The sequence below is a fragment of the Pezoporus flaviventris genome, unplaced genomic scaffold (assembly GCF_033815535.1).
Source record: "Pezoporus flaviventris isolate CSIRO_AGI_PZ_B2104156 unplaced genomic scaffold, CSIRO_AGI_Pfla_v1 ptg000031l, whole genome shotgun sequence".
Classification (NCBI taxonomy): Eukaryota; Metazoa; Chordata; class Aves; order Psittaciformes; family Psittacidae; genus Pezoporus; species Pezoporus flaviventris.
This window is the reverse complement of record NW_026892579.1, coordinates 63,726,800-63,742,747: the sequence shown is the minus strand read 5'-3', so window position 1 is coordinate 63,742,747 and position 15,948 is coordinate 63,726,800. Positions and strand designations below refer to the sequence as shown.

Below are 15,948 nucleotides of genomic sequence, written 5' to 3'. Positions count from 1 at the left end.
GTTAGGAGCAGTAGTGCCAAAGAGCATCTCTGATTGACCTTCATAGTAGGCATAATGCAAACACAGTAAAACAAAGTACAAGCAATACATTAATGGCAATGAAAACATTTCTTAATACTCCTTATATTTCCAGACCTCCAAGTTTCTCCTTTACCCTGGCACATTTGGGGGGACACGTATAATTAGTCTGTGTGCTCCCCATCCGTGTCTGCACAGTAAAAACCATAAAGCAGATAATGTCAGCTCTTTTCAGGCAGTCAGTTTTCATTACAATACATGAATGCTGAGAGAATTTCCAATAATAGTAGATGTGGACCAGGAAATACCTGGTTTTTGTTTCATAACACAAATGGGGAAATATGTTGGTGTACAAAAATTGCTATTTCAATCTGTTGCCCTGGGTCATAATTTTGAAAGAAGAGAAAATAAATGGAAACATATTCCAATTTTTTTAATACTATAATAGTAATACTTTATGTATACTATTACTAAAGATCTTTCTCTTGAAACAAGACATATATATAGAATAGAATCATAGAATCACAGAATGGTTAGGGTTGGGAAGGACCTTAAGATCATCCAGTTCCAACCCCCCTGCCATGGGCAGGGACACCTCACACTAAACCATGTCACCCAAGGCTCTGTCCAACCTGGCCTTGAACACTGCCAGGGATGGAGCATTCACAACCTCCCTGGGCAACCCATTCCAGTGCCTCACCACCCTAACAGGAAAGAATTTCCTTCTTATATCCAACCTAAACTTCCCCTGTTTAAGTTTTAACCCATTACCCCATGTCCTATCACTACAGTCCCTAATGAAGAGTCCCTGCTCAGCATCCCTATAGGCTCCCTTCAGATACTGGAAGGCTGCTGTATAACAATACATACATATATTAGGAAGAGAGAAAGAACACAAAAACCTACCACTCAGTTAAATGCTGGTACACCTAAATATGTTTTATTCCCTCTTAGGAGCTGTCAAAAATACCTGTGCATATAGTCCAGCTCATAGCAATAAGTAATTTTGTAATGTCAAGACTTTCCTACATTTGCCTTGTCTACTACTGTAAGAGTCATTTTATTGTATCAAAACCCATTAGTTTTTCACATCATTTTCCATTTCCTCCTTCGCCCCCGGGATGCAGTGACACGGGAATTTATGTGCTAACCCCAAATACTGTCGCATTACATTTTTCTCTTTTGCAAACCTGAAAGTTCTCACTGTGTTCCTGGAGGCAAGCAGGTAATTACACCTAGGAGAGCAGAAGAATTTGTTCTAGCTGCGGAGATAGTTTGAAAATGACTGGATTTAACTCTTGCATATTTTCTTCAGATCCCTATCAAGAGTTCCTTTCGGAGTTAATGTGCCCATTTAAAGATGCTGATGTCACATCTAATAACTACAACTTCAGTAGTAGAGCTATCTTGATTCAGAGATGTCCTTTGAACTTTCCGGGTTCTAGGAGCATGGGCCTATTCCAAATACACACTGGTGGAGAAAACTGAACTGAAATTCACCATAATGACCCCTTGAGCTATCACAAATACCCAGTCTGGATGCTTGCTAGAGTGAAGTACCTTTATTTTCCTTGGTAGCTAGTGGTTAGAAATAGCTAACACCTGATTTATTCTTCCCATTGCCGTCTCCCTTGTGGGTTCTTAGTTCCACTCCTTTGCTTGTCTTCATCTTAATTTTCCATCCTCAACTGAAAGTGGCTTTTAGCTTTTTTGGTGAATGGGCTGCATGCAAATGCAAGCCTTCACGAAATGCTGCAGTGATTTAAACTGCATGCAGCACTTGCAAGGCTTTGTGGAGTAATTTAAAGCCTCCCTGCAATACATTTTGTCAGTGACTGAGCTAACGACTGGTTCACCCCGGACCTGCTTCAGGGGACATCCAGAATGCTGATCTTGGGGAAATTACATTTTCTGATTCAAATGCCACCCAGCCTTTATGTCAGCTCTGGTTTAGCCTTGCTGACCCCAGCAAGAGCTGCAGTACAGGTGCTCACTTGGTAGCTAACAACAAACTAGACACAGCAGTTGTTGTACTCCTAGTTTGCAAGAGAAATGAGCACTCCTTTTTTCCTATACACCCAACTCTAGTTTGTCATGAAAAAGAGCTCCATGGTAACAAAACTGCCTATACCATTTGTGTAGCTTCAGTGATCATCATTAACAGTAGTTGAGGAAGTTATATTAAGCGATAGAAACCTGTCCTTTGATTGGGACTCCTCAGAAGAGTATCAAAAAGGGAAACTTTCAAAGACAGCTAAGCTCAGATATTGCAGAATTTAAAGGGGCACATATAACAAAACGACACATAGAATCATGGAATCAAGGGATGGTTTGGGTTGGAAGGGAACTTAAAGCTTATCTAGTTCCAATCCCTTGCCACGGGCTGGGACACCTTCCGCTAGAGCAGGTTGCTCCAAGCCCCTGTGTCCAACCTGGCCTTGAACACTGCCAGGGATGGGGCAGCCACAGCTTCTCTGGGCACCCTGTGCCAGCGCCTCAGCACCCTCATAGCGAATGTGCCATTAGAGTCTGTGACTGCAGATAAAGTTCACACCAGCATTTGAGTTTCCTTCTTTGTGTCATGGCCTTGCTGTGCTTAGGTGTAGAGAAAGTGACTGTAGCACTAAGCTGCATTTTAAAATGATTTGAGTAGTATTTCTGAGCAGTATAACCTATCTTCAGTCCTAAAACTCCCATCACTGATATGCAGGAATGATTTAATTCTTAGGTTGCATTTGGGGAAAAACTGATTATAAATAGAGTTTTCTGAGGTTCAGTTTACTTTGACAGGATGTGACAGAAACCAGTGCAGTAAATTACTGTGGTAAGATTTGATGCTCTCTCTGATTTGAAATAAAGATTTAAAGTTTTTAAAGAAGGAATCTGACCGCATCCCCAGACCAGCTAAAATGATCAGTGAGCAGCTTGTTCTTGCATCTAGATCCCCACTGAGAAGGCTGTCCTGACATGTTCCTCCCAGTTCCATGCACGAGTGCAGTATGTAATTACATGCATACAATACGTAGTTGTGTCCAAAATGACATAACACACCTTAGCGGAGGCACAGTTACATCTCAGCTATGACTTCTGCAGTGAGGGTATGTCGGGGTGAGCGAGCTGATGAGGGCAGTGGGTGCTTCGTCACGGAGCGCAGTGCAGAGGCACAGCTCCAGGTAGGGCTGTGGCTGGATGGGCTGTCACACTGCACAGGCTCAGCACCCACCTCGCACAGGCTTACAGACAGCATGGGAAAACGTGCTGTGTTTTGGCAGAAAATCTGCAGGAAAACCGACTGCACTTTAGAAATGTGCAGTGAAACTGGCTGCTTCTGTACCAGTGCCTGTAACTGATGCAGCTTTGCGGGTTGTGAGACCCAAGTAATGCCTTCTGCCCCTTCTTCTGTATGGCTGTGCCTTATAGACAGGGTGATGCCTATACACTTGGCTTGGCAAATTTAACAGAGACTGCTCTCTATGTAACCATTTTGGATATTATGCCTTAGGCCAGGTATGACAAAAAGAGAATAAAACCCAAATGGGGTTGCATGTGTGTGTGTGAAGAATGCCAGCCATGTGTATAAAGTAAAGTAAGGAGAAAAAAGTTTCTCCTTTAAATCAAAATATTGCCTGAAAGAAGCAAATTCATCTGATGGTTATTTCCCTAAGGTAACAGCTCAGCCTCTTTTTTAGTTTTCTACTGATTGCATGGGAAAATAGACCTCAATGTTAAAAGTTCAGTTTCACTATGACACAATTGATTAGTGCCTTTACTTCATGTATGATCCTTTTGCTAAGGTCTATCAGAGAAATCAGAATTATTACATGATATATGTAGGTCTCCACAAAATTCACAGCAACTGGATCAGTAAATTATATCTAGTGTAGAGATATGACTAGATGATCTTTTGAGGTCCCTTCCAACCCTTGGGATTCTGTGATTCTGTGATTCCATTACTGCTGCTTTCACTCTGTAGCACTAATAGGACTCATTTGTCTATTTCTTTTCTTCCTTCAGCCCTAAACAACAGGCCAAAATGGCAGAGTACTGCAGATTAATATTTGGAGATGCATTGCTTATGGATCCACTGGAAAAATACCCGGTAATGTGGTTTGGTATTTATCAGCTCACAAATACCTGCTTGAATTTTATTTGTTTCAGTCCTGTATCGTTCTTCATAGACAGCCTTTCAAACCAGAGTCTAAAGGAGGGGGTTAAACAATATGAGCTGTTGGTGATTTAAAGAGTATTATTTCTGATGCTGAGATTGTTCTGATACAGTGAATTATAATCTTCTAAATGCAATTGATTCTCATAGCTGCTGGTTTATAATGTAGGCTTTCAGATTTGAACTAATACTTATTTCGGTTATTACCGCAGACATTTCATAAAGCATTTGTCTTCTCTTCTTGAGTGCCCTCAGTTAGCCTGTTTCGTTTAATGTTGAGGTTACCTCTTGTGCAAAACACATTTCGTTTGAACAGAGCTTATAGCGATCACAAAATTATCTTGTACCATGTGGGCCCTAAGAAACTGCCATGAGCCCTTTTCTTTTGTTGTTGTTGTTGTAACCAATTTCTTTTCCTTCTTCTGCAAGCTTGAATCTGGGGTTCCTCTTCCAAGTCCAATGGATTTAATGTACAAAATTCTGGTGAAGAATAAAAAGAAGTCACACAAGTCTGCAGATGGAAGTGCAAAAAAGAAGCTCTCGGAGCAAGCTTCCAACACATGCAGTGATACATCCAGTATGTTTGAACCTTCCTCCCCTGGAGCAGGTATGAATTTGACCCACACATGTATTTCTCCCTAGAACACAAACGCTCAATTACAGATATAATTCCATCCACTTACATTGCTCTAGCAAGGTAAAGGTACACCACCGTGGGCCACACTCAGTAGGAAACAATGCTGAGTGTCATTGACCCTGGAGTCTGTGAGGGTTTTTGGCTGAGGAATAACTTACAGAGTGGCCTGAAGCTCAGTGATGTGTACTAACATTTGTCTGTGCTGCTTAGGAAGCAGAGCAATCTGCCAGCTCCTTCACCCTTGGGTGCCTTTTCTGTATGCCCAAGCCCAATACCAAACAGGCATGTTTTCTTTTTCCTGTTACCTCTGAGATATGCCTACCATTTGGTGCCCTTTCAGATTAAACCCCTTGCTCAGGAGATCTGTAGTGGTTCTGCAGTGTCTTAAGCTTTAGGGTAGCTGAATGAGATATCTGTTCCTCAGGCAGGCAAGGCTCAACCTGCTGTTGTCGTGCATTAGTTGGGAAGATGTTACAGATCTCTGTGCAAAGTGCAGTAAGATGTTCTTCTGTTCCAGAGATGGAAACAGGCAAAAATAATACTGCAAATAAATACTGTTACCATCAGGAATTGTAGGGAATGGAGCCAGTGGAAGGCAGGCTATTACATTAAGATTATTAGCAAAATCTTTAAAATCAGAAATGAAACAAAAAAGTTAGTGAAATTTAATGCATATGTTCTGGTAACACCTATGGGATCGGCAGGGAACTATTGTGAGTGTTGGTATGCCAAAATTAGTCAGAGATGCTCTTTGTCCTGAAGAGCTTAAAACCTAACTAGAAGAGACAAAGAGAAGTGCAGAGAAAAAAGATAAAGGGTTTGCTCTGAACCACAGGAGCAGATGAACAGCTGGACAGACAGCAAAATCTGTATATCCTGATGCATAGCCCAGGGTCTGTTCCATGCACTAGAATTTCTTCTTGCTATTAAGACTAAAACGTTGGATTGCTGGAAGCATACACATTTATGCCCCAGTAGCGGAGAATATTTCTAAAGCAAATTGGAAGCTCTACTAGAATATAAGTTCATTACCATTTGCCATTAAAAAAAGTCCTTTTTTCCATTGTTTGTAATTTTTTCTGATTAATTAAGCTGGAAGTTTCGTGCTGGCACTTTGCCTCCAGCTGAATCACAGCTAAAAAAATCCTGCTGTATTTGTGGATAACATTGTTTATCCTATTAGAAGCAAAGAGAGAGTTTTCAGCTATTGTGTTAAGAAACTTTGAAAAGGGCATGCTTTGGAGCAGGCCTTGCATTTCAAAGGAAGATTCATCCTGGTGTCAACAGTGATTTAATGCTGTTTCTTTGATTTGCTTTAGTCAAATCCCAAGCAACAGAAAAAGAAGTGTGTGATGCCAACTGACTCCTTTCCAACACTTGAAATCAACCCTGGGTTCCTAACTCTACATTTCTGTTACCAGCACACAGTGAGAACCCAATGGCAAAGTGTATGTCTTTGCTTTCTGAGTGCCTGCTCTGCAGAGAAGCGGACAGCTTTGTTCTTCAGGATCTCTATGAGCATGCCTAGGAAAAGACCTGGTCTATGAATCTAGATGATGATAATGCAAGGTGGGGGGTCAGTCCCATAGTAGGATTTGTAATGTGGCAAATTAACTGTGAATATTATGTCTCTATTATCTATAGAACAACCTCTGTCAACTGTAGATTATGAAGATGAACACTTACAAATTAGAAAAGGCTAGAACTGAGATTGCAAAATTGATGTGGTCCCTTGGTTTGTGTGTGACTGCCAAAATGCATTACTGGTAATCCTTCGTTTGGCCATTGTTTCTCCGTCAGGACCTATGCCTCTTTTGGAGAATGCAGTTAGTCAATATGTTTTCTTTCTCTGTCATTCAATGCTTGATCCTAGATAAATGCAGCATCCTCATCTTGCAGTGAATTTCCATGGGGATATCCAGGCTGCATATGAACCTTGAGTAATAGCAGTGAATTTATCTCAACAATAACTGTGGGGAGTGAAGTAATATTCAACCAATTTAATTTAAGGACAGCAGAGTCTGAGGGAGCTTAAGAACAGTTTAGGGGTGACCAACAAGGAGCATCCAGGATCTGAGCTTTCAAGAGTACTTTAAGTATTCAGAGCACAACCCAGAGACTTCAGCTACAGCTTTACAGCTCTGAGCACGCAGCTTGTCTGCGAATCAGGTTCCACATTTCTGTCTGTGAGCATTTAAAAATGCATATATAGAATTGTTCACCATTTGATAAGACCACTGTGGCAAGACCTAGTGAAGAGCGCGGTTCCATTGGCAGTGCTCAACAGTCACCATGACACCCTTCATTTCACTGCCTCATTCTTTATGTACTTCTCAACACCAGCAACAGTAATGCTGGAGCAGGGCAAGATTATGCTCCTTTATACCCAGTACCAGTTTCTTGTTGGAGCAGTGCAAGCATTATACTCAGTACCAGTTTATTTCTGCAGCATGGCAGGAGTAATGCAATTAAAGATTCACTAGAGGAAACCTAATTCTCCACATTTCTTTACATGAAATGTTTCGATACTCCAACCTTAATATAATCTTTACCTTTGGAAAGATGAACATGTAATTTAAAAACCTGTATTTTATTGTCTAGCTCCTGTCAGCATTACTGCTGATCTCCAGGAGAAAGTTGGGCTGATTTAGCCTTCTTGAGATTTCAAATGAGTTTTATCACAGCAGTACAAAAAAACAGGGAGATCTCTACTTCAGTTGATAGCAAGCTTCAATGTGTCTTACACTGCTCGAGGCTAGATGTAAAGCCAAATAACCCAGTCTTTTGTTATGTTTATAAAACATGCCATATGAAAGCTAGGTGATGGAGATATAGTAGCAATAATTAAAAACCCAGTTCTGAAATGAGCTTTGCAGAATGGCTTGAGGGATGTCTATGAAACCGATGTAAGAAGTAACTTCACGAGGCTATTATGCCTGTCAGTGGAAAAAGCTTTCCCTAAAGGTACAGCAAGGCTTGCAAAGCAGCAAAAGACATTCTGAGATAACATTTGTGAGACAGACTGCAGTCTTGGTAAACAAGCATCTTGGACCTGGCTGCTTTAGCACAATGAATGGAAGTCAATAAGCAAGGTTTTCAAAACAGTCACATCACAGTACAAAAGGAACGGTGGCAGTTCTGCATTTAACATTTGTAGGCCTAAACAGCAAGTAGCCAAAATTCATCAACTGAACAGTATTTAAGTTTTTGAGCAAATTGTTCATTTCTCACTCATAGAATGATGTTTTCCTCAGAGCAGTGGGTGCTGCAAGGAAAGAGTCATGGGGAGACAATGAGAGAGACGGGGTAGAATTGGCTCCATCATTTCACAATGACTAAACAGAAAACTGGGTTAAAGGTTTGAGCCTCCGTGTATGCAAATGCATTGGTACGTTGCTGCTGCCTGCCAGCAGAGGCTGTGGTCCACTGGTACAAAGCAAAAGGAAACTGAATAAAGTTCATTTTTGCTGCACAGCCTGTGGGGAAAAAACCCAGAAGGTGCTGGTGGCCGCTTAAGCATTATCAAGCTAACAAGCTGCACCAGCAAGTACCACATTTATAATCCATTCTGGCTGTTGCTTTAAAGGGGTCTGAGAAAGCAGATTACGAGATTCCTCTGCATTTCAAGCAATGGGTAACCTTTCGTTTTATTAGGCTTTCAATATGTGTCACGCTGCTGAGGCATGGTGAGAATGGATAATATTTAGCACTCTGCTTCCTCAACCCTTGGTGATAGGGATTTGGCTTGTCATTCCCAGCTCTCTGCTAATCATCTTCCATTCAGTATTACAGTTTTGAATCTCTTTACCTGTCAGCTGGGATTCAGCCTCCTTTGTACACTTGTTACATTACGCAACGAGCAGTTTTCTGCCTTCCCCAGGCTGCCTCACTCAGTAGGGGCAGTGCCTTGAAAACATCCTTGAAATTGCCCTATTACTCCGCTGAGAAGCTTCCTGGGCTCTTCTGCCTGTAAGCAGCTGACAGAATCTAACTTACCTATTGTGCTAGGGAGCAACATCTTTTTGTATCTTGATACTCTTCTGTCTGCCTTTGTCTATGGGCAAGCTCTTTTCTCATACTTGGAGGGCAAGCCCTTGGAGCAGGGCTGTCTGTTTTCACTGTATTTGTATGCCACATAGCATGGAGAAGCCCTGGCCTGGCCTGGGTTTGTAGTCCCATCTACATGCAAATAGTAATTATGCCATTACAGCTAATTGCCCCTTGGACAAGCTCACACATCATACTGGAACTGACCTGCAGCACAGCTGCATGTGCCAGCGCACGTGCATTTATGATCCACAGTGTCTGTGCCCTCCTGGGAAGGGACAGGAGTGATGACATGGGCCTGATCCCACCACCTCTGTAGGGGGGTGAGCACGAAGGCATCCACAGTACAAGGTATCTCAGTCTGGCCAAGACTTGCTCTGACTTTGTGTCCCAGCAGCGTAACAGGAAAAGACGGTTCAGTTCGAGGGTAGGACCATGCTGCTGGGGGAAAGGCAACGCAGATGTAGTCATGCTTTCTAAAACACATACTAGTTCTTGTTCTGTTTGCAATCCTGTGTATTATTTGTGCTGGTTTTGCTGTCTGATGCAGAACTTGAAAATGAGATCTGATCTCCTTGGGAGTTTTCCTGTGATGTACTTCCCTCCCTGGGCACTTCTCGCAAGAGCAAGCTATCATCTACCTGGTACCTCAGCAGTGCAAGTTGGCTGAAATCTGCCCGCATCCCTCATTCCATGGACTGTGCAAAGCGTTGTTTTGCCAGCCTGGTCAAATCAATTGAGAGCTTCCCATCCAAAGATTGTCACTGCAAACCCTATGAGAGCTCAGCTGGCTTTTTGCAATGTGTTGAGATTCCCTGAGCCATCCCTTGAGCCTGTTGAGCAATCGTGTTATTTTCTTCAATGAAATGTTCAGGAAGAAATGTGTTCATGAATAAAAGGCTGACATTTCAACATCTGCATCTGGAAGGAAACAGAGCCTGGGTAGTCATCATTTGGTTGTGAAAGGCACACTCATATGTGCTCTCTGTGTTCAGAGGGGGCCTGCTGGGCATGATTCAAAGGCCTTCTGGAACAAAGAGGAGTTTCTTTATTGACTCAGTGGGCTTTGGATTAAATTCTAAATTGACAGGAGGAGCTGAGACTGAATTACCAGTCTCTGGAGAGTTTGGGAATGCTGCACAGGGATTAGTGCTGCCAAAAGAAAAGTGGCACTGCTGAAGAAAGCCGGAAGGTTTGTGGAGGAAGATCCTTAGGGAGAGTTGTCAACCTTACAGGTGTGGATAAGGGACTGCAGTGTAAGTTAAACCTTCTTTTCCAGACTCTTCCTAGGATGCACAGTGTAGACTTTATGACAGCCAGACCCGCAGGAGGAGTCATGAAAGCGAAGGATGAGCTTGCTGTATTCCTTCATGGTTTAATTGCTGGTGGAACCAAATGAAAACACTTTGGAGGTCAGGGGAGGCATTTGTTAATTAACAATAAAGAATCTGTGTCTTGCCCATAATAATTGGATGCGAACACCGCAGTGGGGAGCAAGGTATAAAAGGTGTTTCATTTGGTCCCGTTTACTCTACCAGTACGTTTTCAAGGAAAGGATGAGCCTCATGCATCTTCCTCACATTACTTGATTTGCACTGCCCTCAGCCGGTGTATTTGAGCTATGCCACCGGGGTCCTGAACGTAAGGCACACCGAGGCAGCCTGTGGAGGTAATTGAAGTCGAGCTATTGCAGTTGGGCTCCTGTGCCAGATCCTCCCAGCTGCACTACCTCAGCCCATGGCTTGCGATGTGTTCAGAACAGATGGGTTCCGCTGCACAGCCCTTGACACCACAGCACATGAGAATCTCATCAGTTTCCAGGCGTGATTTCTTCACCCCATTCATGCTGTGTGGGCTTCCCGGAGCGGGTGAGGTATTCGTGGAGGTCCTGGAGGGATCCTGCAGCAGGGAGGGAGTTTGAAGTTGCACCTCCCAAACCCCAGGGCTGTGTTCCAAGCACGGAAACATCTCTTCAGAGTAGTTTCTGATACCATACCCATACACTGCACACCCCACAATGCTCTCTTCTCAGTGCTGATACCTACCCCATGATTTCCAAACACTGAGCATCCAGCAGCTGCAGAGGAAGAGTTTTGGTGGGGCAGTAAGAACTTATCAGTGCTGAAGATGGATGGATCCCTTGAGACAGTGTGTTCAATCTGTGGTGTGTCAAAAACCATATGTTTAATGTCCCCTCCTTTAAGCAGTTCTACTTGCACATCTTTCTTCAGTTTATTTTTGGTAATTATAACCATTGCTTCCAGTAATTTTCTTCTCTTAAAACTTTTCAGGTGAAGCAGATATTGAGAGCGATGATGATGATGACTATGATGATGATTGTAAAAAGTCGTCGATGGATGAAGTAAGGGTGTAGATACGGCTTACAGTGATGGCTCGGTTCCAGTAGTCGTGGGTTGGCTTGTGCTACCAGGAGTGGGACTACCATCTAGTGGAGAAAGGGAGGCAGAGCACAGGGAAACACACCACGAACTTTTCTCAAGTTGGTTGTTAATCGATTTGGAAGCACATCTTTGCTTTGGTTATTTATATTTCATCTTATTCATCATGAATAAGAATTAATAGCACCACAGCGGAGCTGTTTTGGACACCTGCTCGTGGGGTACCTAGCATTTGTTGTAAGGAAATCTTGACATCAAAACCTTAGAGCTGTGTTTGTTATTTATCCAACAGTACTGATAGATGTGCTCAGCTCTACACAAATGTAAAGGTAGTTCAGTCCCTTCCTTAGGAGCCACATAAAAAGAATGTAATTAACAGCAGTTTAATTAAACATTTAGATTTTATAGCAAATTTTCTTCTTTACTGTGTGAAGCTGCCTGTGTGAGGCATTGGCTTCACTAAGCAGAGATGAATGAGGAGTATCATGGTTGATAGAAAACTGGGCATTGGTATTTGTGGCCTCTGGCCACCGTGAAGTGATCAAAACTGCAACATTTTCCCTTCTCTGCCCTAGGGTACTGCTGGAAGCGAGGCTATGGCCACTGAAGAGATGTCTAACCTGGTGAACTACATTCAGCCTGTGAAGTTTGAGTCATTTGAAGTATCAAAAAGTAAGTAAGCTAAGCATGAGCAGCATCTTATACTGAAAATTACCTAGGAAGTCTTCGGAAGAAGGTTGTGAAGGAATGCTGCTTGGCTCCCTGTGAGTTAGATACAGGCACACAGACACAAAATTTTCCCTGGTATTCAGCCAAATCAACCCATATTCATTTTGAAACCTGTATTAGTCTAAATATCAACTTTCAGCAGTATAAACATGCCGCCATTTCGAAGACATCTTTTAAACTGTGCTCTTATATTGTTGTCCATGACTTAAGCAGTTAGAGAAAGTGATCATACATATTCCTGCAGATCAAGCAACCGCTGCTTATTTTGCCTCTGCTTACAGAGGATTAAGGATAAGCAGAGTCTGCCCTTCCCCGTGTGCAGATTTACTCTTTCCTGCCTCTCTGCCATCATTTCACCCCCTGCTGGCTTTTACCGAAGATGCCTTGCTAGGAATGCACTCAGTGGCATCCTCAGTAAACACTGCAGCATCTTTTCTTTTCTTGGTGCAGAACCCCCTGCTGTTCGCATGCCCTTTTTCACTTTGTTTTGACAGGTTTCAATATGCTCTTAGTGCTTTTCAGTTAAAGAAGTGTATAGCATTTTAATATGGGTTTGTGGAGGCCTTGGCAGAGGACAGGTATTTGGTGCTCAGTCCCTATCTGTATACAGGATTTCACATTTGCTCTTGATGAATAATAAAACATATAAGAAGCTATCTACATGTTCATTTGTATGTGGGTATTTGTACAGGCATACACACAAGCATTCACAAAGTCATGCAGAGACGATGCCTATAGTAGTGTCCCTTTGGATGTTTATAATCTCCTCTAGTTCTAATGAGAGCTACATGAATGCAGTGGGAAGGAGATATTCCTTCTGGAAAGGAAGCCATGTGAATCCTAGCAGGACAAGTTGATGCAGCTGTTAGGAAATTGTCTTGTGTAGCTTTCTTCTGCTCACATGCCTTTCTGAGTTTTGTCTGTATGAAAGAACTGATGTCCACAGTTTTTATCCTAAGTCTTGCTGTGACCTTTGCTCGCTGTTTCAGTGAACCCATAATGTTCAGGAATTCATATTTCTGGATTTTATGTCAAAAAATCATTATGTGATAAATATGGCTGGTTCTTTGGGTCCTATGGGTAAATGTTGCTGGCAGTGCGGTTGATAACATGACTGGTGGTTCCTGGTCATAGTCCTGGCCTGGCCTCACTGCTGGATCTTCATTAAATTCAGCAAAGATGAGCTGAATAAAGAAGGGTGTTTCATGGGTTCAATATTACAGCATTTTTATTGTCTAATTCAGAATTTGGTTTTCTTTGTGATCCTGGCCTCCACGGTGATAATGGAACCTCACTGCTTCTGTCATTCGCACATTATTAAGGTGTATTTTCTGGCCTTGCATCCAACTTGTTGACCAAAATATTGAATAGCAGTGGGTCTGTACCAGTCCCCTGGTTGCCCTCACCAGATACGTTCTATCTCTCACAACAAATATCTGTAACTGTATTTTTCCAAGTATTTCAGACAGTTCTTCAATGAGATGTTCATGCGCTCCATAGTGACTTCCTCCTGATAAGGCAGCACAATGTAATGTATGATGAGAGAGAAATGCCTCTCCTGCACAGTCTGTTCTTCAAAGGGCAGGTTTCTTAATCCTCTCCATGTACTACACGGAAATAATTGTTCCTGTTTTAATTAGGACTTTGGTTAAGCCCTGGACATTTAGTAACTGAATCATTTAACAGCTCCCAGCTCTGTTTTCCTACAGATGCTCTACTTTAAGATAAGGCTGAGAGATACAGGATATTACTACAACAAATTCGAGCATCACCATATAAAAAAACACTTCGTATGTGTGTTGCCAGTGCTGTTCCATTAGTAAGGGGGAAGGATGGAATAAGAACAATCTCAATGCCTTTATAAAGAGCAGAGATAGAGGTTAGCTGCCTGGAACAGAGTCTGGAGAAAAAGAGGATATTGCGTGTTGGAAAGGAAGAGGAGTGGTAGGAGTGCAGCCTCTAGGGAATGGCAGGAATCTTTTGCCATTAGGAGGTAACAGCTATGAATAATGGCAGTAGCATAATGGTTGCTGTTTAGAAATAGGGACTGTAATAAAGTCAGAGTCCCACCTCTCATAGAGGGAGATAGTCACTTTTGGAACACCAGAGTCATCCCCTGACTCTTCAACATACACTGAGAATAGTTTGTAGCTCACAGGCTGCCAGCACATTTTCCTCTCACATTGGCCCAAGCAATCTTGCTCCTTATTTCTTTGGATCCACTGCTTCCTTTTTGGCTTCCTGTAAGGAGAGTGCCCACCTGTTTCTGTCCTGTTTCTCTCTGCAAGACAAGTGCTTTTGTTCACTTTTACCCCTCTCCTGCAGCTTCGCAGTTTGACTTCAGGGAGCTGGCCAGGCTGTCCTCCTGGCTGGGACGGGAATACTGCAGCACAATTACTTTTAAAACTGGATAAGGGCAAGCCTTTCTCTTCCTTATTGTTTGCTTTCAATGAAGTGGTGAGGCTGGAGAGTTCATGTTTCAATGCAGGCGCTGTTTCCCTTATTTTTAAAGAGAGCAGTGCTGCTATCTAATGGATATGACCTCCCGGTGCTTTGGCTCTTTGAAGGCAATCTACAAGCTGATTAAGCTGTTATTTTACAGGAATCCTTACCTCCTGTGTGAAAGTGTAAAGGAAAAAATACTGAAGCTAGGAGGGTTTTGACTTAGGCTGTCTGCTATAGCACATTGCACGGGCGCAGTGACAGGCTGTGCAGACATCAAGTGTATCAGTCGTGTGGAACAAATGATACACAAATTAATGTTTAGCCCTGCTGAGCTGTACGCTTAGGAGGAGAGTTCACCACTGTCAGGCCAGAAAGTTTGACCAAATTAAAAAGGTCATAGAAGTTAGATATTCATTTGTGGCTGGGCCTGAAGACCAGCTGGGACACAGGAGTGTACCTTCAGGCTTCATTAGATAGCAGTGATTCCATGACTGTTTGAGACAGATGTGACCTTATCCTGACATACTGAACATAATGAGAACTGCTGTAGGCTGTAAGCTAGAGCACTGCTTAGTTTAATCTGACACAGTCATTAGTTATTATTGCTCCAAATTGGCTCAGAGCCCTTGCATCTGCCTGCAAAGACAATCCAGAGATCCAGCAGGGCTCTCTCTGTTCCCCACAAAAGCTGCTACAATACCTCTGCATCGCAGGTGTGAGCTTTGGGCTCTACCTCTCAACTATATCAGCGTGGTATTTTGCAAGCAAATATGAGAGATCCCTGCCTGTGCACTGATACTTGGTTGCCTGCAGCTGGCACAGCAGCAATCTCAGGCAGTACCAATGCCCTTAATTTGGGCAATGCTAATCTGAGTTCAGATAGGGCTCCCGAGTATGTGCAGAGTAAGCTTACTGTTGCCAGCAAACAAATCTGCATGTAAATTCTTTGGGATCAAGGTGAACTGAGCTAGTGAGCGGTAGATGGGATACAGGGACCGAGGCTAAACCAGCTGTTTGCAGCTCGTGGATGACAGATGATTCCATGCTCTAACGTGTCACTGGTTTTGTTTCCCCTGTGAACTTCCAGAACGCAACAAAAGCTTTGAAATGTCTTCCTTTGTGGAAACGAAAGGGCTCGAGCAACTGACGAAGTCTCCTGTGGAATTTGTGGAGTATCCTTGACTTTCTTAGCTGCTTCCTATATCTGACATCTGTTACAGGGCTTTATTGAAATTTGGAGACAGGAGCTGGGGAAATAGGGAACCCAAATGAAATGTGTACATGTGACTGTGTTCCAAGGTGAATTAATTGGCCTGAGGTCTGGTGAGCTAATTTAAAAGCTGGCATGAGTCCTCGTGCTGTGGGCTGGGACTAGAGGGAATAAACTGCATATTGGAGATCTGATACCTCGTATTTAAATTTATCATCCTATATGAGGTGGTATGACTTCTGCTGAGCAAATTGTCCAAGTGTGGCTGACTTGGTTTCTTGCAAAGTCACATCAGAAA

The 15,948-nt window shown here is 42.8% G+C and overlaps 1 protein-coding gene across 4 annotated transcripts in view; it reads left to right on the top strand.

The window, feature by feature from the left end:
- PLCB1 (phospholipase C beta 1) overlaps window positions 1-15,948 on the top strand; it is a 401,428-nt gene that overhangs the window by 298,285 nt on the left and 87,195 nt on the right. For all 4 annotated transcript variants that reach the window (XM_061461564.1, XM_061461567.1, XM_061461566.1 and 1 more), the window contains 5 exons: window positions 4,033-4,117; window positions 4,613-4,790; window positions 11,159-11,229; window positions 11,842-11,938; window positions 15,528-15,612. In XM_061461564.1, coding sequence (XP_061317548.1) covers window positions 4,033-4,117; window positions 4,613-4,790; window positions 11,159-11,229; window positions 11,842-11,938; window positions 15,528-15,612 — 516 coding nt within the window. The remainder of the gene's footprint in view (window positions 1-4,032; window positions 4,118-4,612; window positions 4,791-11,158; window positions 11,230-11,841; window positions 11,939-15,527; window positions 15,613-15,948) is intronic.